Source organism: Bufo bufo, chromosome 2 (assembly GCF_905171765.1).
Source record: "Bufo bufo chromosome 2, aBufBuf1.1, whole genome shotgun sequence".
NCBI classification, from domain to species: Eukaryota; Metazoa; Chordata; class Amphibia; order Anura; family Bufonidae; genus Bufo; species Bufo bufo.
In genome coordinates, this window is record NC_053390.1 from 286,848,385 (window position 1) to 286,874,560 (window position 26,176).

Here is a 26,176-nt window from a genome sequence, read left to right on the forward strand (position 1 = left end):
GGTTAATTCCACCACCGGCGGCACCCTTACATGGCCGTGGATAATGGCGGCCGCATCTGTGATGGGGGAGAGTCTCCTCCCTCATCCCCCTTTTTCCCCCGACATGACAGCGCTGCTCGGCATCCCTTCAGTTTGGGTGCAGAGCGCAACAGTGGCACCCTTTTCAGTAGGGCACATATCGTCGCATGCGGCACCGTTCTGGCCACTGTATGGGGGGGGACGAATCGATTCGGCCATATTCCTTTTACTTGGCCGCGATTAATGGCGGCCGCATGCGCCGCCCGATGAGAGACCGGAGCGGGGGGGAGGGGCGTGGCTTCCTCAAATCGGCCACTCCGCCTTCATTCTCAAAAATGGAGGGGGTGGGGCTTATTCTCCCGCCTCAGCACAGCTTCCTCCTCCTTCCCACAGCGCTACAGGGCGAGACACAGGACTGGGGACCGCCATATTTTCTGGTAGCACAAACAAAAAATGGAAGAGCAGCACAACCGGACCTTTAGACCAAAACCGGAATGCAACAGCCGCGATGGGACCGCAGATCCACAGCAGTCCAGGAACAGCAATGAAAGATGGTAGTCACAGCAGCATATTCAGTGCGTCTTTTATTGGAAGCCTTGAGTGCACACACAAACAGAGTACGACGTTTCGGCTACGCAGTAGCCTTTGTCAAGTATACAAAAGGTTAAAACTAGCAATGTTAAATACAAATATGTGACCTCTCCCAAGTTAGAGCCAATCATTAGGAGGCTCAGCCCACTCAATGCATCAGTGCAATTAAAAGCAGCCTCTTCAGTAATCAGGCCGTCTGAAACATATAATGAAATAAATGTGTACCTCAAACATATAAGACATCATGCAATAGCGCTAGACATATTCCCATCCACCTCGGCATCTGGCCAATCGCAGTGCGCATGTCCATGACGTCATCGCGATATCACCGTGACGCGCTGCCGTCAGTCACGTGCATAATGTGTCATCAAGTCACATGATGGTCACGTGTTGGGCGCAAGGTCCTTTGCCCACATGAAGATACAACCAACTGGAAGGTCCTGTCAACAGACCTAACTGTTCGGCCTGTGTGTGTCAATGGGGACAAAATCAGGTCTCACACACAGACAACAACACAGGGGCAAAACAATATATCCACTTTATATAGATAGATATTCCATGAGGTCGGATACATGTAGAGCATGGCCATCTAAAATTTAATGGATATGGGAAAAAAAGCTTAATTCCAACGGAACCGGACGATACAATGTATCAGATACACAACACAGATATATATTGTGAATAAACATGTGAATTTAGTGATCAAACAAAATAATCCAAATAAACCATAATCCACCCTTAAAAACATTGTCTATACTGAGTCAGACATGAATAGAACACCACCTATCTATCTACACTGTTTACATTAAATTCAATGTTGAGTCCCTGGGGTTGTAACGATTGTAATGTAAAGATCCATTTCAGCTCTTTTTTTCTCAACATGAGTTCCCTATCACCACCCCTCTTGGGGACGTCAACAGAGTCAAGGACCCTAAATCTCAATTGGCTGACAGAGTGTCCACAGTCAACAAAATGCTTAGCCACTGGCTTGTCCAACATTTTTTTCCTAATGGTACTTTTGTGTTTGTTAATACACTCCCTAATTTCCATGGTTGTTTCTCCCACATAGATCAAACTGCAGGGACAAACAATCATATAGATTACAAACTTGGACCGACATGTATAATATCCTGCAATGTTGTATTTCTTGCCGCTGTAAGGATGTACAAAGGTGTTTCCCTTTAACATATTCCCACAGTTACAGCAGCCCAGACATGGGAAGTTCCCCATCTTTCTGGGTTTAAGGTAAGTTTGACCCCCTTTAATAACACCTCCTGTGTCAGTCTTAATCAGCTTGTCACGGAAATTGGTGCCCCGTTTGTATGCCATCAATGGCGGACTGTCAAATTCATGTATAGTCGGAAAACCCCTGTGAAGGATATGCCACTCTTTCCTCAAAATCTGTGTTATCTCAGCACTGTGGTTGCCATAAGTGGAAACAAACGGGATACGTGCCGTATCACTGCTTGTAGAAGAAGACTGAAATGTGGACACTCTGTCAACCAAGGAGACCCTGGCCCTAGACCTGCGCAATAACCCACCAGGATACCTCCGAGAGAATTTATTACACATCTCGTTAATCCGATGGCTGAATACATGATCATCAGATACTACTCGTCTAACACGCAGCATCTGACTCCAAGGCAAGGAATCTAACATACGGCGTGGATGACAACTGTCATATCTCAGGAGGTTATTCCTGTCGGTAGGCTTCTTGTACAAGTCTGTTTTCAACTGGCCCTCTTCAATGTAAACCCTGACGTCAAGAAACTGTAACTCCTCAGAAGAGGAAGTCACAGTAAATTGAAGACCGGGTACCCCATTGTTAAGGTGTAGATGGAAATCAATCAAAGAGTCAATAGAACCACTCCAAATCATAAAAATGTTGTCGATGTAGCGCCACCAACACAGGACCCACTGATAAAAAGGTGATGCATATACCAGTCTGTCCTCAACCTCCGCCATAAAGATATTAGCATAAGTTGGTGCCACGTTGGACCCCATGGCCACACCGCGTGACTGTTGGTAAAAGGTGTTGCCAAAGAGGAAATAATTCCTCTTCAGGACCAACTCAAGGAGGTTGAGGACAAACCGGCGGGCATCAGGAGTGAGTCCCGTGCCGGCCAGGGCCACATCGACAACATTTAATCCATAATCATGTGAAATAGACGTATACAGCGACACAACATCAAAACTGACTAAATAAAAATTAGCCGGTAAAGTAATCTCACTCAACTTAGTCAAAAAATGTCCAGTGTCCCTGACATAGGAGGGCGCTGAGGTTGCATGGACACGGAGCAGTCTGTCCAAAAAGATGGCAATGGTGCTAAAGATAGATCCCCGACCTTCCCCCCACGGACCTTTAGTCTTTAGCACTCCAAATTTCTCAGACAGGGAAGTATCTCTGCGAACCGGATCTGGACGCTGGGACGATGGTCGCCCGTTCCTCGGCTCTCGCGATATCTATCCGCCGAGAGTTATGGCTCAAGGTCTGGAAGGCAGACCCATCCTCTAAGCGCTCACTTTTGAGACTTCCCTTTGCTGGGTCGCGTCTCCTTGGGACCCGGCAGGACGAGATTATTTCGGAGGCAACGGGTGGGAAAAGCACCCATCTGCTCCAACCTAAGACGAAACGTCCTTTTCATTCTAGAGCTTCCTCCTCCCGTTACCAGTCCTTTCGCCGGTTGGTTCTCAGGCACCCGTCCAGCTCCCACCTCAACGGCGGGATCGTTCACTCAAGACCGACGGAAGGGACTGTCCTTTAAGCCCCAGCAGGCCTGGCGTCCGCGGGCTCAGCAACCTCGTTCCGCCCCAGGAAAACAGCCTTCAGCATGAAGGTGCGTCCCCAACCTCACGGGTGGGGGGGGGGGGGGGGGCGTCTCCTCCTTTTTGAGGAGATTTGTCAAACCCATATTTCGGACACAATGACACTCGAGGTCATTTCCTCGGGCTACAAGATAGAGTTCAAGTCTATCCCCCCAAACCGTTTTTTCTTCTCTCAGCTTCCCAGGGATCCTGTTCGAGCCGTGGCATTCTTTTCACGCGGGGGGTAATAACACCGGTACCCTGAGAGGAACAATTTACAGGCTTTTATTCCAACCTGTTCGTGGTCCCCAAAAAGGAGGGAGATATGCGCCCAGTAATGGACCTCAAATTATTGAACCGATTTCTCAGTGTTCAGAGGTTCAGGATGGAGTCCCTCCGTTCCGTGGTTGCTTCTTTGGTAAAAGGGAAATTTATGGCATCCATAGACATTCAGGATGTCTACCTCCACGTTCCCATCGCAACCGTTCACCAACATTTTCTTCGGTTTGCCATTCATTCGGCTTATTACCAATTTGTCGCCCTACTGTTCGGTCTGGCAACTGCTCCGCGAGTATTCACAAAGGTACTCGCCCCCCTTCTGGGCCTCCTGCGATCCAGAGGCATTACTCTTTTCCCGAATCTAGACGACATCTTGATCAAGGCTCCTACGGCGTCTCAATGCGAGGAAAACCTTCAGATCACTATTGAGCACTCTGTTCCGCTTCGGCTGGATAGTCAATCTGCGGAAGTCCTTCCTGTCTCCCGCCACTCAGGTCAGATTCCTGGGCATGACATTAGATTCAGGGGCAGCCGTGGTATGCCTGCCACTGGACAAGAGACTGGACATTCAGAGGTTGGTGAGTCTGCTACTCCATCGCCGCGATGCGTCTATCCGCAATTGTATGCGAGTACTGGGCCTGATGGTGGCCTCCTTCGAGGCAATCCCTTTCGCCCAATTCCACACCAGGTATTTTCAGCGGGCCATTCTGTCATCCTGGGACAAATTCCTTGACTCTCTGGATCTCAGGATTTGTCTATCTCAACAAGTGCGTTCGGCACTCTGCGCACCTGTCTTCGGGGAAATCCTTTTTCCCAGTGTCATGGACTGTCATTACAACCGACGCCAGCCTTCACGTCTGGGGCGGGGTCTTCGCCACCTGGACGGTCCAGGGCGTTTGGTCTCCATCGGAGTCCAAACTGCCCATTAACATCCTGGAACTCCGGGCCATCTACTTCTCCCTTCGCCATTGGACTGCCCTCTTGCAGGGTGGTCCGGTCAGAGTACAGTCGGACAATGCCACGGCGGTGGCTTATATCAACCACCAGGGAGGAACTTGCAGCCGTGCGGTGATGCGGCAGTCTACATTCCGGAAGTGGACAATTGGACGGCATACTTTCTCAGCCGGACGGCGATCGACCCGGGGGAGTGGTCTCTCCATCAGGAGGTGTTCGAGGCTCTCTGTCTCCGGTGGGGACGCCTGGAAGTGGACTCCCGTACTTCTTGTATCGCGCAAGAGACCCGGTGGTGTACGACGTGGATGCTCTCGTGGCACAGCTTCTCGTTCCATTACGTGTTCCCACCCTTACCGCTCCTACCTCGGATCCTGCGCAGAATCAGGATGGAGGGCATCCAGATGATCCTGATCGCCCCAGACTGGCCTTGACGAGCTTGGTACTCAGAGCTCATTCTTCTTCTGGGGGATGCACCGTGGCCTCTTCCACTCAGGGCCAACCTGCTCTCCCAGGGCCCAGTCTTCCATTACAATTTAGATACGCTATGTTTAACGGCGTGGCTGTTGAAACCTTCTTGTTGAAACAGAGGGTTTTTTATGATGCGGTCATTCGGACTATGATTAGGGCTACGAAGCCTTCATCTTCCGAGATTTACTATCTGACTTAGAAGTCTTTCCTACACTTCAGCGAGGAGCGCGGTCTTCCTGCCAGGAGGTTCTCCCTGCCTACTGTACTGGTGTTTTTTCAGTCAGGATTAGAACTAGGGCTGGCTCTTAGTTCTCTGAAGGGGCAGGTCTCAGCCCTGCCCATTTTTTCTCCAGCGTACACTGGCAGTCTTAGGTCCGGTCAAAACCTTCATACAGGGGGTGGCTCACACCGCGCCTCCCTATCGGCCGCCGTTGCACTCTTGGGACCTGAACCTAGTTCTGGTTTCACTCCAGGCCACGCCATTCGGACCTCTGAGAGAGGTCTACCTCCGGTTACTTTCCTGGAAAGTGGCGTTTTTGGTGGCTATTATGTCTATTCGACGGGTGTCAGAACTGGCGGCTCTTTCCTGCAGGGAGCCCTTCTTGGTGTTCCATCAAGATAAGGTAGTGCTCCGCCCAATGCCATCTTTTTTACCAAAGGTTGTTTCTGCATTTCACGTTAACGAGGACATTGTTCTGCCCTCATTTTGTCCTAAGCCTTCTCATCCAGGGGAGGTTTCTCTCCATCATCTGGACGTGGTACGGGCCTTGAAAATCTACCTGTCAGTGGTGGCCTCCTTTAGGCGCACTGATGCTCTGTTCGTAATCTCGGAAGGGCCTCGTAAAGGTTTGGCGACTATTGCTCGGTGGATTAGGTCGGCCAATGCCGAGGCCTATCGCTCTAAGGGCAAGGCACCTCCTCCCGGAATCACGGCTCACTCTACCAAAGTGGTCGGGGCTTCTTGGGCGCACCTCCACCACGCTTCTGCATCTCAAATGTGTAAGGCGGCGACTTGATCGTCCTTGCACACCTTCACAAAATTTTACAGAGTGCATTCTTTAGCCTCGGCGGATGCTGCTCTCGGCCACAAAGTCTCACAGACCGCAGTGTAGCGACTTCTATGAGGGAGTTAGTTTTTGAAGGTTGTTGTTTTCCTGCCCCGGGGACTGCTTTAGGATGTCCTACGGTCCTGTGTCCCCCAATGATATGAGCGAGAAAACAAGATTTTTGTGAACTCACCTGTAAAATCTCGTTCTCGCTTTATTCATTGGGGGACACAGCACCCACCTATTTTTTGTTATGCGGCAAGTGGGTCCAAGTTTTGCCAGTGGGACCGGGTTTGGTTCGGTCTTACAGCAGTGTGCTTTCCTTGTGGTTTTGGTTTAATTCTGTTTCTCCTACTGCTGAAGCACAAACTGATATGCTCTCTCCAGGCTGCAGGGGGTATAGCCTGCAGGGGAGGAGCTAACAGCTTTCAGCCTAGTGTCGCCTCCTAGTGGCAGCAGCAAGCTATACCCATGGTCCTTTGTCCCCCAATGAATAAAGCGAGAAAGATTTTACAGGTGAGTTCACAAAAATATTGTTTTTTTCTAATTTTTTGCAGTCTGAGCATGCGCAGACCGCTATGCCAGATCCGTTTTGCCGGAACACTCGGGGCCGGATCCGGCATTAATGCATTTCAATGGGAAAAAATGCTGGCAAGTGTTCCGGAATTTTGGACGGAGAGAAGCCTGATGCATCCTGAACAGATTGCTCTCTATTCAGAATGCATGGGGATAAAACTGATCAGTTATTTTCCGGTATTAAGCCCCTAGGGTGAAACTCTATGTCGAAAAAGAATAACGCTAGTGTGAAAGTACCCTAAGGCATGTGTCCCAATACATTTCTCTATATAGTGTACCTTCAAAGCTGTGCCCATTTATTATAATCATGTGCACCATGGATACTACACTGGCACCTGCATAGAAATGTCTGTGTACCATCCTTACCCATTCAAGCACCACCGCTCTTGTTCTTTCCAGCGCTCCCTGTAGATCTGCTATTTGGTTATTGAGCTCTAGGATCTGGCTATGTGTCTCTTCCTGATAATGGAGCAGTCGTGCTCTTTCCTTCTCAATAGTCTCCTGGTGCACCAGCTCCCGCTTTAGTAACTTTTCTTGTGTGGCCATTAGGGTGTTAAACCGATCAATCATCTCCTGAACCTCCTGAAACTAGAGAAGACATATACAGTATAATGCTTTAAGAATCTTACGGAATTATACATTTCCTTTCTTGTGAAATTCTGCTGGATTTGATAATCACTATCTACTGTTTGCCTGGAGGTTCTGTAAATCTACAGGATTGTTTGCACCAATGATTGCATCAGCAACATGTCAGACTAACCTGGCCAACCAGGGAGTCACGGAGTGTTTTAAAAAAAAAAAAAACGTACTCCCCAATCCTTCAGCACAATGGTAAATGATCAGCCTAATTCGGATGATTCTGCCATACACAGTTTCTACTGACAACAGGAATTTTCCAACCTGGATGATCGGCATAAGGTTTGCACTTTAGCACCCCTTTTTTCAAACAATCTTTAACTGAAATCAGCCATTTCAGCCGACTTTAATCTAGTGTATGGCCAGTTTAAGGACTTGCTCCCAAACAATGGGCCTCATGCACACGACCGTTGTTCTGGTCCGCATCCGAGCCGCAGTTTTTGCGGCTCGGGTACGGACCCATTCACTTCAATGGGGCCGCAAAAGATGCGTGCTGTCCACATCCGTTGCTCCGTTCCGTGGCCCCCCCAAAAAAATATAACATGTCCTATTCTTGTCCGTTTTGCGGACAAGAATAGGCATTTCTACAATGAGCCGCCTGTTCCGTTCCGCAAATTGCGGAAGGCACACGGATGGCTTCCGTGTTTGGCGGATCCGCAATTTGCGGAATGGTCGTGTGCATGAGGGGTAATTGTGGATTTTTGGCGCAGAATCTGGTCAAAATATCTGCAAAAATTTGTAGTGCAATTCAGTGGATGAACTCCACAGCCTATAAAATCTACTGCATGGTGAAATAGCCTGCCGGAATGCAAGTGTGTGTGGAGATAAAAATGACATAATCAGACTCAGCATGACTTACACAATACACAGCTTATTCTAGTTGGGGGTGTTTCGGCACTGACAAATTCCCCTTTTTTGCATTTTTTTTTGTTTCTCTCTCCCCATGCTCAGTCATAACTTTTTTATTATCGATATACAGTAGCTGTGCTTTTTAATGAAACCGTTTACTGGTTTATAAAATGTATTGAGAAACTGTAAAAAGCAAAATTATTTGAAGAGTGAAAATGGAGGGAAAAAAAAATGCAATTCCACTTTTGTTTTTACAGTTCAAAAAGAAGCCGTGTGAGGGCTGTTTTTTTGTGAGACAAGCTGTAGGTTTTACTAATACAATTTTTTGGGTACATGCAAGTTTTTAATCTTTTTTGTTTCATGGAATGTGATATTATGTATATCTTAATATGGGAAAATGTTTTTGGTTATTTTTACATTTGTTACATTGTTGGGGGGTGTTCTTTTTTTTGAATCAGATAATTTTTATTTGGTTTTTCAAAAAATCATAACAAAACAAAGGAAGACAGTCTGTATAGCATATATGCAACAGTAGATGACAAAAATACCATAGCATTACACGATCGGACAGATAGTTACTTACATAAGTATCACAAGTAACATAAACCATGATACAAGAAGCACATAAAATCACGTATTCTGGTTACAAAGTATATCTGGTACAGAACCACATTTCCCATTCAATAATTTATCAACAGGAAACCCACCCTCCCTACCCAACTAAAGCCCAGTACCCCCCCCCCCCCCCCTCCCTACCCAAGCGATGGAGCGGGTCCAAACTCCAAGATTGGACATCTTTTTAACATGTCAAAGGCACATCCATTGGTGTACACCTCCTGTCTGTGTATCAGACCTCTGCACACCCGACCTGCATAGTACTACACACCTTCATACAGCATACAGCATACATCCAGAGTAAATTAGGATAGAGGAGATAGAGAGCCTACCCAAACCAATACTGCGCCTCTTCCTACCCCGTAGTCCAACTTCGAGGAAAGGCTAAACCGGACACTGTAGCCTGCATTTCTCCCAGTTATCCCATATTTTGTCATACTTCCCAGCACAGTTTCTTTTAACATACACACTTTTCTCTAAGCGTAATATCTCTGACATTCTATTGAGGAATTCTCCCCTAGTCGGAGATTGAGGTCTAAGCCAAAATCTAGCTATGAGTTTCCTAGCTTGAAATAGTAGACGCTGTACTCCCAAACGATGATGACGATTTTTAAAGTCTAATATCCCGACCACACATGTTCTCGGACCAGGCGGGACTGCAATATTATATGCGTCTTTTATTAGGGCTAAAACCGCGGACCAAAAGTTCCTGAGCTCCGCACAATCCCAGAACATGTGTAACAAGGATGCAGGACTCCTGCCACATCTAGGACAATCCGCGCCTTCCCGAACACCTATCCGACATAAAAACTCTGGCGTCCTATACACCCGGTGTATTAAAAACAACTGGGACATACGCTGCCCCTCGCAAACTGACAATTGTGGAGTGAGCGCCAAAAGCGATTTCCACTGCTCTTCTGAGATCGGCCCGACCTCCCTTTCCCATTTAGATTTGACTGCTAAGACCCCTTGCTTCAATGACTTCACATACAAGTTGCTATAGATAGAGGATATCAGACCGCTCGAGGAGCTGTTTGTGAGGAGTTGCTGAAACAACGGGACCACAGTGCATTTCAACGACACAGATTTAGCCTGTGTCTGAAAGGCATGACGAAGTTGTAAAAATTGATAGAAGGCCGAGTGCGGGAGACCAAATTCATTTCTCAGCTGTTCAAAGGACTTGAAAACAGCAGCACTCTGAAGTTGACATAGATATCTCACTCCTTTGCGCTCCCAGGGTGAAAAGCCATCTAACTGGAATATTTCAGGAAGGTGCGGATTCCTCCAGATAGGAGAAAACTGTGTAAACCCCTGTACTGATAACAGCGCTCTGCTTTTTTGCCAAACCTTATACATCATAAAAAGTGTGGGGTGCCCCGACAGCTTACCTACAATTCCGCTATTTTCCAATAGAGCCACCGGAGAACTGTGCCCAATAATATGTGCCACCAATCTGGCCGAGGCAACATCTCCAGGAGTTCTCCCCCATCCCCTCAACTGTTGCAGCTGGGCCGAGATGTAATACAACCATGCATTCGGTACTGCTAGACCTCCCTCCTCTTTTCCCCTCTGCAGAGTGTCCAGCCCAATCCGTGCTTTTTTATGGCGCCAAATCAAATCTCTAAACAACCTATCAATCCTTATGAATATTCTGCGAGGAATCCATACCGGGGAATTATGTAATATATACATGAGTTTGGGCATGAGAATCATTTTAAGAAGGTTACTCCTCCCAATTTCAGATAGCGGTAGCTTGCACCATGCCTTGATTTTATCCAACATTGCGATTAATAACGGCTCAACATTCAGTTTAATATAACTGTTAGGATGTGCTGTAACCACTATCCCCAGATATTTGACCTGATGCACAATCTGCAATGGACAAGAATTCGGGACAAGAGTTACAGCAGATTCATCCATCGGTAGGAGAGTAGATTTGTCCCAATTGATACGGAGACCAGACCTATCCCCAAACTCCCGTATAAGTGCCATGACAGGACCTAATGACTGTTTCACATTGCCCAAATATATTAACATGTCATCAGCGTAAAGGGACACCCTCTCCTCCCAAGTCCCGCAGGGAAATCCCACAATCTTGTCAGATGAGCGCAATACGCAGGCAAGCGGCTCAATCGCGATAGCGAACAGAAGGGGAGACAATGGGCACCCCTGACGAGTCCCTCTACCCAGACTGAACGAATCCGACGTTCCCCCATTCGCCCGTATCCTAGCAGTGGGGCCATTATATAACAATCGAACCCAGGAGATAAAGGTCTTCCCAAACCCCATGACTCGCAACACCTCCCATAGATAACACCATTCAACACTATCAAAGGCTTTAGCCGCATCCAGTGAGAGGATGACACGCCCTCCGACAGACTCATCTCTTCTCTGAGTATTAAGAAAAAGGCGTCTAAGATTCACCGAAGTAGATTTGTCCGGCATGAAACCCGCCTGATCACTATGAATAATAGTGGAAATGACAGACTGCATACGATTCGCTAAAACCTTCGCCAGAATCTTAATATCAGAGGTTAACAGTGAAATTGGTCTGTACGAGTCAGGGGATTTGGGATCCTTACCAGGTTTGGGCAGTACCACTACAATAGCCTCTTTCATAGAAGCGGGAAGGTTTCCTGTTTGAAGGGATTCAGTAAAGACTGACATTAAGTGGGGCATTAAGACACTACTATACTTTTTAAAAAATTCCATCGGTAAACCGTCTACCCCTGGAGCTTTCTCATTGGGAAATGATTGTAAAGCTAATTCCATCTCCTTGAGTGTTAAAGGACCTTCTAGCCCTGCTGCACACGTCGCGGATAGTCTCGGAACCTCAATCTCTGCAAGATACTCAGCTATATTAGTAGAATCCACCTTTAATTTAGTCCTATACAGGGATTCATAGTAAGTGTGGAAAACTGACAGAATCTCCTCATCTGCCGTGGCCAGAGAACCATCAGCCCTCTGAATAGATAAGATTTTGGACGGTCCCTCCTGGGCTCTAATAACCCTTGCCAGTAGCCTGCCAGAACTTTCCCCCGCCTCAAAGTATTTTTGTTTTACAAAAAACCTACGATTTTCTGCCGTTTTCATTAAATGCTGCTTCAATCCCGCCTGAGCTGCTATAAGGGAGTCCTCACTTGCCCTGTCAGGAGCAACCACAAACCTTTCCTCCGCCTCCACTACTACCGCTTGCAACTTTCTCAAGGTTTCGCGAGATTTAGTTTTATGTCTGCTAATTTTCTGAATATATAGGCCTCTAACGTACGCTTTGCAAGTATCCCACACCACACCCACACTTGCCGACCCAGCATTTTGCGCGTAGAACTCTTTTAATTCCTCCACCATGCCATTCTCCCCATCCACTAATTGTAGCCAAAACGGGTTAAGTTTCCACATCCCGATCCCAGGGAGGCGCCTAGCGCTCGGATGTAATTCTATAAAAATCGGGGAATGGTCGGAGAGACTTCTAGGTAAGTATTTAATTTCCGCTACCAACGACAACACATCAGGCGAACCTATCGCTAGATCAATCCGTGACAGTGAATGATGAGAACTAGAGAAACACGAAAACTGACGCGCACTCGGATTCCTCACCCGCCAAATGTCATGTAGGTCCAGCTCCCGCAGTACACTTGCAAAGTTAGAGTCCCTATTAGTTGCCGTCATCCCTCCCCTATCCAGTGTCACTGAAGGGCAGGTATTAAAATCACCTATGATCAGGATAGGGCACTGAGGCTGATCCTCAACATATCTCATAATTTCCTTTAATACCTCACTACTGTAGGGAGGGGGAATGTATACCGCCACTAATATAAAGGTCCAATGATAACAAGTACAATGGAGACAAACATATCTTCCACTATCGTCTAAGCGAGACGAATGACACATAAATGGCAGAGATTTATGCACTAGAACACTTACACCCCTGGAATGAGAAGAGAATATGGAGTGAAACGCCTGACCAATCCACGGCCTTTGCAAGACCGAAATAGTGTTAGTAGATAAATGAGTCTCTGACAGACAAATTATAGCAGGATGAAAGTGTTGTAGTGCCATAAACATCGCAGTGCGTTTATTTGAATCACCTAAACCCCTAACATTCCATCCTATTATCTTAAGATTATTCGCCATAATACCATATAGTGTATTTACCATCCATGTACACCGCAGCCATCACCCACATTTGCTCTTTGCTTCCTGTACACCATAGAAGTATTCGGACCCCACTCCATCGCTTAGCCTACCCCATCCCACCCCCTAAAACTAACCCCAAAACAAAACAACTAGCGGCAAGGACATAATCCCTACCCAGCAAAAACCCACCGGCAGGGCGAAAAAATTTCCCTACGGTCGGCCATACATATGGCGGAATAATTGCCACAGGAAAACCCGTGTAAGTATGTACACACAGAACGGGTCACCTACGCTGACCTGCCCATATGTAGGTGAATCTGCAGCTTATTGAACATAACCAAAGTGCATAGACATAGTTAAACATTTTACGGCGACACCCGCAACTCGTCACCATAGTAACGTAAGGATCCGCGGACCCTACAGATAAAACTCAGATAGTATAAACAGATGGTCATAATAACAGTAGATAGTAATAAGGATCGACCATTACACAAAGCATTGATATACAGAACATATCAAACATGTCCCTAAACACATCTGGCATATCTCACGTGCTCCAACACTAGAATAAGCAGGACGCTCATCCCACAGATGCAGAGTTCTTCAACAAGGGCTCATTGGTATCGATCCACTGCGCCGCCTCCAGGGGGGTGTCAAAGAAGCAAACTTCTCCATGCGCCACTACACGAAGCTTGGCCGGATACATCATGGAGTACGGGATTTGTAGATTCCGAAGGCGTCTTTTCACATCCATGAACTTGACTCTCTTCCGTTGGACCTCTGCCGAGAAGTCTGGATAAATTGAAATTTTGCTTCCATTGATCAGTAGCTCCGGATGATCTCTTGCTTTTTTAAGGATAGTGTCCCTGTCCCTGAAGTGTAGCAGCTTCATTAGAACTGGACGCGGTGGGGCCCCTGGTGGCGGAGCGCGAAACGGCACTCTGTGCGCCCTTTCAATAGCAAACATCCTGGACAACAAGTCCTTGCCAAATTTAATTGTAATCCAATCTTCAAAAAAGGATACTGGATCAGGACCTTCAGCTTTCTCGGGGACCCCCACCAACCGGAGATTGTTCCTTCTTGAACGATTCTCTAGGTCGTCCGCTTTTGACATCAACAGGGTTATATTGTGAATAACCTTGCCCAGATCTCTTTTAACAGGAGGCATTTGATCCTCCACTGTGCTCACTCTGGCTTCAACCTCAGTCATCCTATCCGTGACTTTTTTAAGGTCTTGGCGGAGAAAGGAGACACTTTCTTGCAAACTTCCCATGTTAGCGGTGAGAAGAGCAAGTGAGTTATTGCTTTGCTGGACTGCCTTGAATATATCTTTAAAAGTAGGCTCACCAGTAAGTTCATCAGGCTGTCCCAACTGTGTAGGCTGAGGACATAGCGATGCAAGGCCACTAGGTGGAGCTGTTGGATCAGAGGCTGCAGCTCCAGCAATCTCCTCTGCTTGTAAGTGTAACTGCTTGCGATTTTGTCCCAGTGTCGGCCATTCTGAGGCATTCAGCCTCTCATCTGTCTCCCCTGATGTATCTGTGGACGATGCAGGCGTCTCAGATGGAGGTAGGCTTGTGGCTGAGCGGGCATATTTGCCCAAGCGGGTCGCCAGGTCTGCGGACCGCACCTCCGATGCGGCGCCATCTTGCTTGACCGGCGTGGACATGCCGGCCTCCTTCAGCTCCCTCTCCTTTCTGCCGGTACGAGTCATGGCGCTCTGTACACGGCCCGCACACTCTGCTGAGCCCCCCAGTAAGAGTTAAAGCAGCTGTGCTTGCTGCAGAGACAGGATTCCTCAGGATAGCCGGCGGCAGGTCAGGAGCTCCCCTCAGGCACGTCCGCTCACATGCCCGACCAGGCCACGCCCCCCTGGGGGGTGTTCTTTAATATTTTTAAGATCTATTCTAGGAATGGCCAACCTGCGGCTATCCAGCTGTTGCAAAACTACAACTCCCAGCATGCCTAGACTGCTTACAGCAGGGCATGGTGGGAATTGTAGTTTTACATAATATCTCTATATTGCTGTGAATAGCAACTTTACCAGCATTCTATTACAATAGGAGCAGCAAGATGGCAGTCCACTGCCATAACAACTGATCTGCAGAGGGAGCCCTCTCCTCTACGGCCTCATGCACATGACCGTTTTGCAGTCTGCAAACCACGGATCCACAAAATACTTGCTGCGGACCCACTGACTTCAATGGACCAAGTATAGGACAAGTTCTGTCTCTTGCGGAATAGACATGTGGATGCAGAAAGCACAAGGAAATCATTGGTCAATAAGGGGTTGTCCAACTTATTTAAAGATCTACCCAAATCCCCTAAATGTGTTAAACTAATTAAAGACGGTATACTTGCCCCTTAATCCCCCAGCGTTTCCAGCGGCGGTCCTCACCTCCAGTCTGTGTATACAGGCTGCAGCGGTGAGGTGATTACTAGTTAAAGAGGAGCTGGCAGCAATCCTGAAATGTGTTTAATTAATGCTTATATTTCCCATAAAATAGCAATTCTGTAACATCTGTTCTTAGAAATCTACCCATTACATGAGAAACGCAACAGGCCTCATGTTATTAACACCTGCAGCCATTCACTCCAATCAAGTTGAGTCAGCGCGTTTTTCCCCATGGAATCCGTGGGTCAGTGTGAATAATAGAAAACAGCCAGAGGATGACCAGGGTCATACAGGAATATGGGCAATATCCAGCTACAAGCTTGTGTCCATTAGCCTCTTTATTTTATGGCAGCACTGGGGCCTGGCCATTGTATGCTCTTTCTATGTATATTCCAACACCTAAGAACTATATAAATACATTGGCCCAAATGTACTAATGTGTCTGACCCTAAAAGCAGTCTAAAAAGTGGCACAAATTGATACAACTTCGGGGTCACATTTATTAAGACCGACGTTTTAGACACCGGTCCTAAAAAGCCCTAAGCTGGCAGAGGATCTGCCGGTTATGAAAAGGCACCGGGCTCTCCATAATGGTGTGGTTTTTTATAGGTATATAACATTTATATCTAAATATCCCAATTATAGTGGATTTGATATATAATAGGCCATATTATGTTATATTCACCATTGTGTATGTATTTTAAAGTAGGCCGAAAGAGGTTCATGGAAACAACACCGTTCATATAATTTCTTTTCTGTAGATGTACCAGTCTGAGAAGAGTCATTCTTGTCTCCTTATAGATTTATGACGGAGATAAGGATATTTTCTAGATGCATCTGGTACTAATTATCCCTATGGTTTAATGTCTATTGATAAAGCAGAAAATATGTGATATCTGTACACGTATGATGAACCTTAGTTTTTTTTAGTTTAAGATAATCAATAGGGCATATGTATCGTTTTATAATGTTTGAATATTATGAAGGAGGTCAATGCATCTATTATCTTATATATTTCTCCCTAGGAACACATGTACTCCTAAAGCATGATGAGAAGAATTTTAGGTGTAAACGTTGTTAGTAAGATAGTGTTATTTTAACTAAGAATCAATCAACTGTTGAAGTAACAGAGGAGACACACATGTCTGTGAGAGTACAAAGTCTATTGTATTCTTATCGGTACCATAAATTTAGTAGCTTGGGAAATGTCTCAAATGGTACCCAAAGGTCTGTGTTTTAATTGGTTTATGTGTCAAAAATAATCCCTTAGGTCTGATTTAGGATTCCTTATGTTATGTATATGGAATGTAAGATGAAATCATACCTGGACATTTAACCCTTACTAGTATGATGCTAATAGCTTATGCAATAGTGCCACCTAGGTATGAATAGGTAACATTACACCAACAGTTGAAATGCATTTTGGGTGATATAGTGACATCACAGTCATTATCATATGTACATGCCTAACCGACAATGATTGGAAAACTCCAAGTTAGGAAGGTGTGTCTAACTGATAAGTTTGTGATCATAAACCACACACACATGAAGAAAAAACAAAACAAAAACACAGAGACACAGAAAAGAAAGAAAGAAAGGAGAAACCCCAGGAGAAAAATCTAAATGATCAGAACGGACCTTAGAGCTGACTTCCCTTAGACATATTATCTGCATTCTCGGGTAACGTATAACTTTATTATGTGTAGTATTGATTGAATTATTTGGCTTGATATTTAGTAACTCCCCGCTTTAGTGCGGATGTATAATGTTAAAAGTGCTACATCAATATTATCACTATTCAGTAAAGATGCATATTACTGAATAAAAGATCTAATATTGATATCAGGAGAATCTCTCTGATTGGAATATCACATTCCATAGTAATATCTGGCCTGATAATTTATAAGTTGTATAGCAATACTACCCGATATCCGAGATTGGTCATAGTTTGAGCAGAGCAAGGGTTCGTATCTATCCTTATCACTGTTAAGTTTATGTGTATAATCAACTAATACTATATCGCATAATTGTCGTCGGGACGTTTGTATTACATTTTTATGTTTGAGAGGTGTTATAGAACATTGGTAGTCGTGTTAGAGCCATCTAATGGCGAATTTAGTGTACTGCATATCACTGTGTGTTATTGCATATTATTGAGTTTCACATTTATTAAGCTTTGATTGCATTTTAAGTTATTGTATAATAAATCATTTATATTTTTTCATAGACACTAGTACCTTATTTTACCGATTGCACAATATAATTCAATTAAAGGGGTATTCTCATCTTGCTATTTGAGCCTCTCCTGCAGCAGCTCTGCATTTCACTTCCTGCTTTCCAAGCTTCTCAGGCTGGGCAGGCTTAGGCAGTTCGAGTGAAGGCCGGCCACGCCTCCTTATTACATCACACTGAGAGCTCAGTCCTTGCCTGCTCGTTCATGAGGAATGTATTACTCATCACTCTGGCAGCCTGCCGTCTATGTAAAGCAGTTTCTGCTGTTCAATCCTCACTCTCAGAGCAATGCTAAGTTTTTCTTACACAGTAAAAGGTCACTGTCCTCCCCCACAAGCAAAGGTTTCAGCTCTGCTACATCTGTCTATTCCCCTCTCCCAGCCAGCAATATGGCTTTGTACATATAGTTCTACTGCCCTGCTGTATGTCATAGATTGAAACCTACCCACTTATACTAGTATAGTAAGCTGCTACATCAGCATACACATTAGGGTACTTTGACACTTGCAGCACGCCGGTTCCCACAGGCTGTTTAGCCTGTCGGATCTGTCGTGCGCTATTTCGCCGTGCCCACTGGACGCCGCTCCTTCCCCATTGACTATAATGGGGACGGGGTCAGAGCTCCGGCACTGCACGGCAGTGTGCGGTGAAAGGCCGCTGGACTAAAAGTACTGCATGTCCGACTTTTTAGTCCGGCGGCTTTCGCCGTGCAGCGCCGGAGCTCCGACCCCGTCCCCATTATAGTCAATGGGGAAGGAGCGGCGTCCAGCGGGCACGGCGAAATAGCACACGACAGATCCGACAGGATCCGGCGTGCCGCAAGTGTGAAAGTACCCTAACTACCTTTTTCACACAGCTGAGCTGTGTATGTCGATGTAGCGCTTTACTTTAGTTATTGGGGTATATTTCTGTTTCTGTCTACTATATACAGCAGGGCAATGTATGTAGCTAGACAGCCACATTGCTGGTGGGGGAGGGGAATAGACCGATGTAGTAGTGCAGTATATCAAGCGGTTCAGTCGCATTGCCTCCGTCAGCCCCCATATGCCTCCAGCAGCCCCCCAGTGCCTCCAGCAGCCCCCAATATGCCTCCATCAGCCACCCCCAGTGCTTTCAATACCCCCGCCCGCCCCCGCAACAAGCCCTGCCCCCGCCGAGCCCCGTCTGTTGTCCCGGCAGCTCCGATCCTCTCCCTATCTGATGCGGCCGTGAATGTTCTAATGCGCATGCGTGGCAGCCGGCGTGCGCGCTTCCGAGCAACAGACCGGATACAGGATACAACTGTGGCACTACATAAACAGAATAATTAGAACATGGGTGAGTTTTTTTTAATGACATTAAATTAGAAAAATTACGGAGGGCATCAGCTGGATCATATGAGATATGATCTTAAAGATGAGAATACCCCTTTAACGACGATCTCTTTTTGAGGTGTTTTATATGTCCACCTCTAGGATTACTTTGATCCTTTCTTTTATATAAAGCATTTGCTTTATATCCCCAACAATAACTTCGGCGCATCCAGCGCCAGTCCTAAATGTAAGATAGCCTCCGAGCTGTCTAACATTTACACTATTGTCTACGCCAGTCACCTTCCCCGTCCACAATTTTAGAACTGGCGTTAGCGGGGCCAAGTCACAGACAGTGGAGTAAATAACCGTTGCGCCACCATCTGCACCTGAAATATGACTAATTTAGGAGTATTTCAGAATAATAAATGACCCCCTTGGTTTCTACACTTTCTTTACAGGGAAGCACCAGGTCCTAATATGCACCGCTTTCTGCCAAAATCAATCCCAGCACCACATTTATCATCCAGCCTGAGCCACCCTGATCAATCTGGTGCAGGTCTAGGCAACCTGTCTAAGCTTATGCCACCTATAGGATTAGTAAATCTGGGCCATTGTGCAGTTATTGGCCATCACTGGTTTACTGCATACCTTAAGGCCTTACATTGGCTTCTCACCTCTTCAGTCCTCTCTAGCACCCTCTGCAGGTAGTGTTGATATATGCTATTTTTCCCCTGGCGGTGCAGCAGCTTCTCCTTACGAGTCTGCAGCTGTATGTTATCAGCCTGTAAACGGATTGCTTCCCGTTCCTTCTGTGCTGCTAGCTGCCGCTCTTCACCTGCTTTACGTAGCGCACGCTTTCTTTTTGAGTCGTTTTCCTAGAAAGAGAAATACATAGTGTTATGTTTTATGTGATTGCTACTGTACATCGTGTATATGGAGCCACATGAACCCACAGCAGGGATGGTTTAGGCATGATCAACCGCTAATATTTTCTGAGGATAAACCAGTGGTTCCCTCCTATTACTTCACCCAAATATGACAAGCGGGTTCAGAGCAAAGAGGACAGCATGAATCTTATGTCTGAAAATCTACGTTTTGTCCTATGAAATGCGTTACACTGCAGCTCTGCTTGATCAGACTGGCTGCTGTATATAAGCACAAGCCCACCGCCTCAGTACACACTCCGTTCCAAAGAAAGTCCAAATGAAAGATCACCACGTTATCTTGGACTATGGCATGTGCAGTAAATGGAAACCTGGCAATACACAGAACAGGATGAACTTGATGGACTTGTCTTTGTTTTGGTTTTACTACCCAAGTCATGAGCTTAGATAATGCCGCCTTGTTATTTTATCAGGGAGGCTTTACTTGTGCTGCAAATGTGAAGATTACAAATGACATTTACGTTACACACTGTGTCATCTATTGAAAGATGGAGAGAAGATTTTAAAACGTGAAAGGCAGAAATTAACATTCAACTTCCACTGTCCTAAACTGAAATATTGTATGACTTAAAGAAGACCTGTCACTTCTGCTGACATGCATCCCCAATGTAGTAACAATCCTTGAGCACTTTTATATGACTATGTAGTGCCCTTCTTCTATTATTCCTACTAGTAGTTAATGACTGAACTGCCAGCAGTCTGCAATAGAGGTCCAACTGGGTGTTACCAGTGGGAGTGTGAGGAGGGGGGTTGTGCCAGCACAGTGTGAAACTGGGAGTAGTGATTGGATAGTGTCAGACTGTTAAAGGACACCCCCCTCCCCACACACATAGTGATAACACCCAGATGGACTTTATTGCAGACTGCTGGCAATTCATTCATAAACTTCTTGTAGGAATTATAGAGGGACGGCAGAATTGTTATTACAAATTGAAAGCAAATAGTTTGTGAGGAGAGGTTACTGGTCCTCTTAAAAGCAGCCTTCAGATAGGCTGAGATTGTGTCTTGTTCTTGACTTTAGGGATTTGGATCATTTTCAGCAACTGTGTCAGCAGGTACATAGAAGTACCCATCAGCCCTCTTTACTCCACACGGCTACTCTTATTAGTTTTACACCTGGTAGGTAAGTGCTTGACCTACTTACACACAGGAGTGGAAAGAAACATTTTTTACAATACATAGTGTAGAATAACTTGCCTTTGTTCAGTGCTGTGTGCTACATTTCTCAACAGGCGAGCACCATGTTGAGAATTATATAGATCAACCAGAAATTGTCCACAGAGGAGGAAAGTGGTAAAATCCTGGGAAACTTTAAAGAGGTTGGCCCATCTCACACACTGGTGGCATATTGCTAGGACCACCAATGTCCGATTTTGCTCAGCCATTTTTTCGCACTCCCATAGAAATATTTGGAGGGCAGCCGCAAATGTGCGGTTCGCTCTCCTTCACTTTGCGACTCCTTTCTAGAGATAGGAGTGGGTGCCAGAGGTTGGACCCGCACCTATCAGACATTGGTGGCATATCCTAGCATGTGTGAGATGGGCACACCCCTTTAATGAATCAGAGTATGGTCCCAAATAGCACTGGACATAAAGATCATGCTCACATACTTACCACGCCGTTTTCAAACTGATATTTCATGGCTGCTCAATGTTGCTGGCAACACCAAATAACTGCAAAGCCATTTGGCTTTGCAGGTAAAACTGCAGGATTAATAATAAAGCCTGGCGGCCTATTAACACTTTATTTGAAAACTCCATCCCCTGCATGTGGGCATGGTTTTCCCCTGTGTGCAACTACATGGGACTATTCCCTAGAGTGAGTCTTGAAAGCCACACCATATTGGGACCGTACCCTAACACAGAGGGGGTCTTGAAAGCCACCCCATATTGGGACCGTACCCTAACACAGAGGGGGTCTAGAAAGCCACCCCATATTGGGACCGTACCCTAACACAGAGGGGGTCTTGAAAGCAACACCATATTGGGACCGTACCCTAACACAAAGTGGGTCTTGAAAGCTACACCATACTAGGACTGTACCCTAACACAAAGTGGGTCTTGAAAGCTACATTGTGCTGGGATTATACCCTAACATAGAGTGGGTCTTAAAAGCTACATTGTACTGGGACTGTACCCTAGCACAGAAGGGGCCTTGAAAGCCACACCATACTGGGACCATACCATAATACAGAGTGGGTCTTAAAAGCCACACCATACTGGGACTGTCACAGCCAGGGAGAAGGTGAGCTTTTTTTTCTCCCTGGCTGTGACGCGTTCCTCTGCGATTGGGCAGCTCACAGCCAGGGAGAAGGAGACGCCCCTTGAGAAACATGGCCGTCTCCTCCTTCCTGTAAGGAGGCTCATTAGCATACAGGGCGACAAAAGGGAACAGTAGCGGAAAAGAGGATCTGCTTAGGCGCAAGGACGCTGGTGGAGGCGGTCGTGATCATCAAATAAACATTCCTTCTTTATTTGAGAAAAGCGCATGTGTACATTAAAACAACGCGTTTCGGGGATAGGTAGTTCCCCTTCATCAGGTTAAATAGGGAGTATTACAAACATGCAGAAAAGGTGGGTATTTAAAGCATAAAAACCGCCAAAAAATGCCAAAAACACACCTGTGGGCGGTCCCTGATGGAGGGAGCCAACATAAGGTGTCATTTCCAAGGCAGGGTTCATAACAAGTATTCACAGTAGGGGTTATTAAAAATGGACATTTGTCAATAATATTAGAACTTTTTCTTAAAATAAAAACGAGTGTTTAATTCACAGAAAACAAGTTAAAAAAAAAAGCTAGCTCCAGGTCACATTAGTCATGTGATCGCATCTCCTGTGATCACATGGTGTGTACTCAAGAATATTCATGTGAAGGAAGGGAGGTGGGAGAGCACTCGTCTCTTCAGTGCTATTGTGGATGGGGCGTAGTTTCAAATGGGCGGATTCAGTAATGTTGACATATATTGTTGGGAGAGGTTCACATGATCGCTTGGTCTGCGTCCATGTGACCTGTCACCAGGGCAATCACATATTGTTAGGAGAGGGTCACATAATCGCTTGGTCTGCATCCATGTGACCTGTCACCAGGGCAATCACATATTGTTAGGAGAGGTTCACATGATCGCTTGGTCTGCGTCCATGTGACCTGTCACCAGGGCAATCACATATTGTTGGGAGAGGGTCACATGATCGCTTGGTCTGCATCCATGTGACCTGTCACCAGGGCAATCACATATTGTTAGGAGAGGGTCACATGATCGCTTGGTCTGCATCCATGTGACCTGTCACCAGGGCAATCACATATTGTTAGGAGAGGGTCACATGATCGCTTGGTCTGCGTCCATGTGACCTGTCACCAGGGCAATCACATATTGTTGGGAGAGGGTCACATAATCGCTTGGTCTGCGTCCATGTGACCTGTCACCAGGGCAATCACATATTGTTGGGAGAGGGTCACATAATCGCTTGGTCTGCATCCATGTGACCTGTCACCAGGGCAATCACATATTGTTAGGAGAGGTTCACATGATCGCTTGGTCTGCGTCCATGTGACCTGTCACCAGGGCAATCACATATTGTTGGGAGAGGGTCACATGATCGCTTGGTCTGCATCCATGTGACCTGTCACCAGGGCAATCACATATTGTTAGGAGAGGGTCACATGATCGCTTGGTCTGCATCCATGTGACCTGTCACCAGGGCAATCACATATTGTTAGGAGAGGGTCACATGATCGCTTGGTCTGCGTCCATGTGACCTGTCACCAGGGCAATCACATATTGTTGGGAGAGGGTCACATAATCGCTTGGTCTGCATCCATGTGACCTGTCACCAGGGCAATCACATATTGTTAGGAGAGGGTCACATAATCGCTTGGTCTGCATCCATGTGACCTGTCACCAGGGCAATCACATATTGTTGGGAGAGGGTCACATGATCGCTTGGTCTGCGTCCATGTGACCTGTCACCAGGGCAATCACATATTGTTAGGAGAGGGTCACATGATCGCTTGGTCTGCGTCCATGTGACCTGTCACCAGGGCAATCACATATTGTTAGGAGAGGGTCACATGATCGCTTGGTCTGCATCCATGTGACCTGTCACCAGGGCAATCAGGACGCGCACATTATATCTTTCTTATGCTGGGAGATGCGGGCGTCGGGTAGCACTAGGTGGTAAACAGAGGGGGAGTCACGTGGGTGCAGGGAGCGCTGTGGTCGGGAAATGCCTCAGGATCAAATAGGAGCACGAAAAAGTGGATCCTTGTTTGGCTAATAGGGAGGGGGAAGAAGTCTGAATTAATACATCAGACGTAGGGAGATGTATTGGATTTTTAAACTGAACAGTTTAAATCCCTATGGCCTTAACAAGGCCTTTGAGATCAACCTATAGAATTAATTCAGACTTCTTCCCCCTCCTTTCCCCTACTCCCCCCCCCCCCCCCCCGAATTTAGTTGCACTCCCAGTCTTTATACCACTCCAAAATATATGTAACCAAAAGTATTTTGTAACCATTATTTCATAGAGCTTCCTATTCATCTATTCAATCATTTATATTACCTATTCCCCTAACTATAGAATACATGAAATCAATCCTCCATATAGCCATGAGGCTTTCTAATGTGTATTTCCGTATTTACTTGTGGCCATGTCTAATAATTTGTCTAATAATCTTTTAAAGTTTTAATGCATAGATTAAATCAGCCCTTCCTATGCATTTAATGCGTTTTTACCTATGATTATATTTAATAACCTTCTAATGCTTTAGTGCCCGGGGCTACCTATATCCCTAGCAGCCAAACAAATATCAATTTCTTTATGCTCCTATTTTATCCTGAGGCATTTCCCGACCACAGCGCTCCCCATACCCACGTGACTCCCCCTGTTTACCACCAAGTGCTACCCGACGCCCGCATCTCCCAGCATAAGAAAGATATAATGTGCGAGTCCTGGTTGCCCTGGTGACAGGTCACATGACTGCAGACTTAGTGATCATGTGACCCTCTCCCAACAATATGTTTCAACATTACTGAATCCGCCCATTTGAAACCACGCCCCATCCACAATAGCACTGAAGAGACGAGTGCTCTCCCACCTCCCTTGTTCACATGAATATTCATGAGTACACACCATGTGATCACAGGAGATGCGATCACATGACTAATGAACATGTGACCTGGAGCTAGCTTTCTTTTAAACTTGTTTTCTATGAATTAAACACTTATTTTTATAAAATAAAATAAACTTCTAATATTATTGACAAATGTCCATTTTGAATAACCCCTACTGTGAATACTTGTTATGAACCCTGCCTTGGAAATGACACCTGATGTTGGCTCCCCCCATCAGGGACCGCCCACAGGTGTGTTTTTGTCATTTTTTGGTGGTTTTTATGCTTTAAATACCCACCTTTTCTGCATGTTTGTAATACTCCCTATTTAACCTGATGAAGGGGAACTACCTATCCCTGAAATGCGTTGTTTTAATGTACTCATGCACTTATCTTAAATAAAGAAGGAATTTTTATTTGATGATCACGACCGCCTCCACCAGCGTCCTTGCGCCTAAGCAGATCCTCTTTTCCGCTACAAGTATCCTTCCGGGGACTGGACATCCAATCCAAATGAAACTCTGCCTGCGGCTGCAGTCCTGGTTAATAGGTCTAATTCACACAAGTCTTCCATAGAGTTGTGCCTATCATTTGCACAACCTTACAAGGTGACCCCCCTTATTTCTCACTCCATTATACTGTTTGAACATACTACCCTATTGTGCGCCCTTTCTCCTCTCTTTTTTCCACCGCCCTCCTGTGGTGGGAGTGGAATCTAGAGACGTCCATTTCTGAAAGACAAAAGGGAACGGGGCGCACAGCGGGAGAACGGAGCAGCCGAGCTGAAAAAGAAAAAGCGCCCTGACATCTCCTTATAAAGCCCTACACTGCCATGTAATAATATTGGAATGTTAGGACCTGTGAAAGGTCCTCTTTAAGACAGAGTGGGTCTTGAAAGCCACATCATACTGGGACCATACCCTAAGGCTACTTTCACACTTGCGGCATGGTGAACAGCCTGTCGGATCCGTCCTGCCGCAAGTGTGAAAGTACCCTAACTTATATTTTCAATTGGCCTTTATTAAAAATATTGAGCTGTTCAGTCACAAAGGGTTAACTGCTTTTCTAACTGTGTGACTGGTACTTCCACTTTGTGCTGGCCATCTAATTACATTCATCTCTAAACTACTAAGATCATAAACACTTATTTAAGCCACATTCTTATCAGTAAGATAAGGATTATAATGAGTGTTGATAAGGTCAGAGAGCAGAGATAAGAAGTCTGTCCGC

At 45.9% G+C, this 26,176-nt stretch overlaps 1 protein-coding gene across 1 annotated transcript in view; it reads right to left on the minus strand.

Annotated features, from left to right (window-relative positions):
- The window catches only part of CFAP73 (cilia and flagella associated protein 73), a 42,311-nt gene that overhangs the window by 13,571 nt on the left and 2,564 nt on the right, over nt 1-26,176 (minus strand). Inside the window, exons 4-5 of the mRNA XM_040416659.1 lie at nt 19,568-19,768; nt 7,104-7,325 (exon numbers count right to left, since the gene is read on the minus strand). Coding sequence (XP_040272593.1) covers nt 7,104-7,325; nt 19,568-19,768 — 423 coding nt within the window. The remainder of the gene's footprint in view (nt 1-7,103; nt 7,326-19,567; nt 19,769-26,176) is intronic.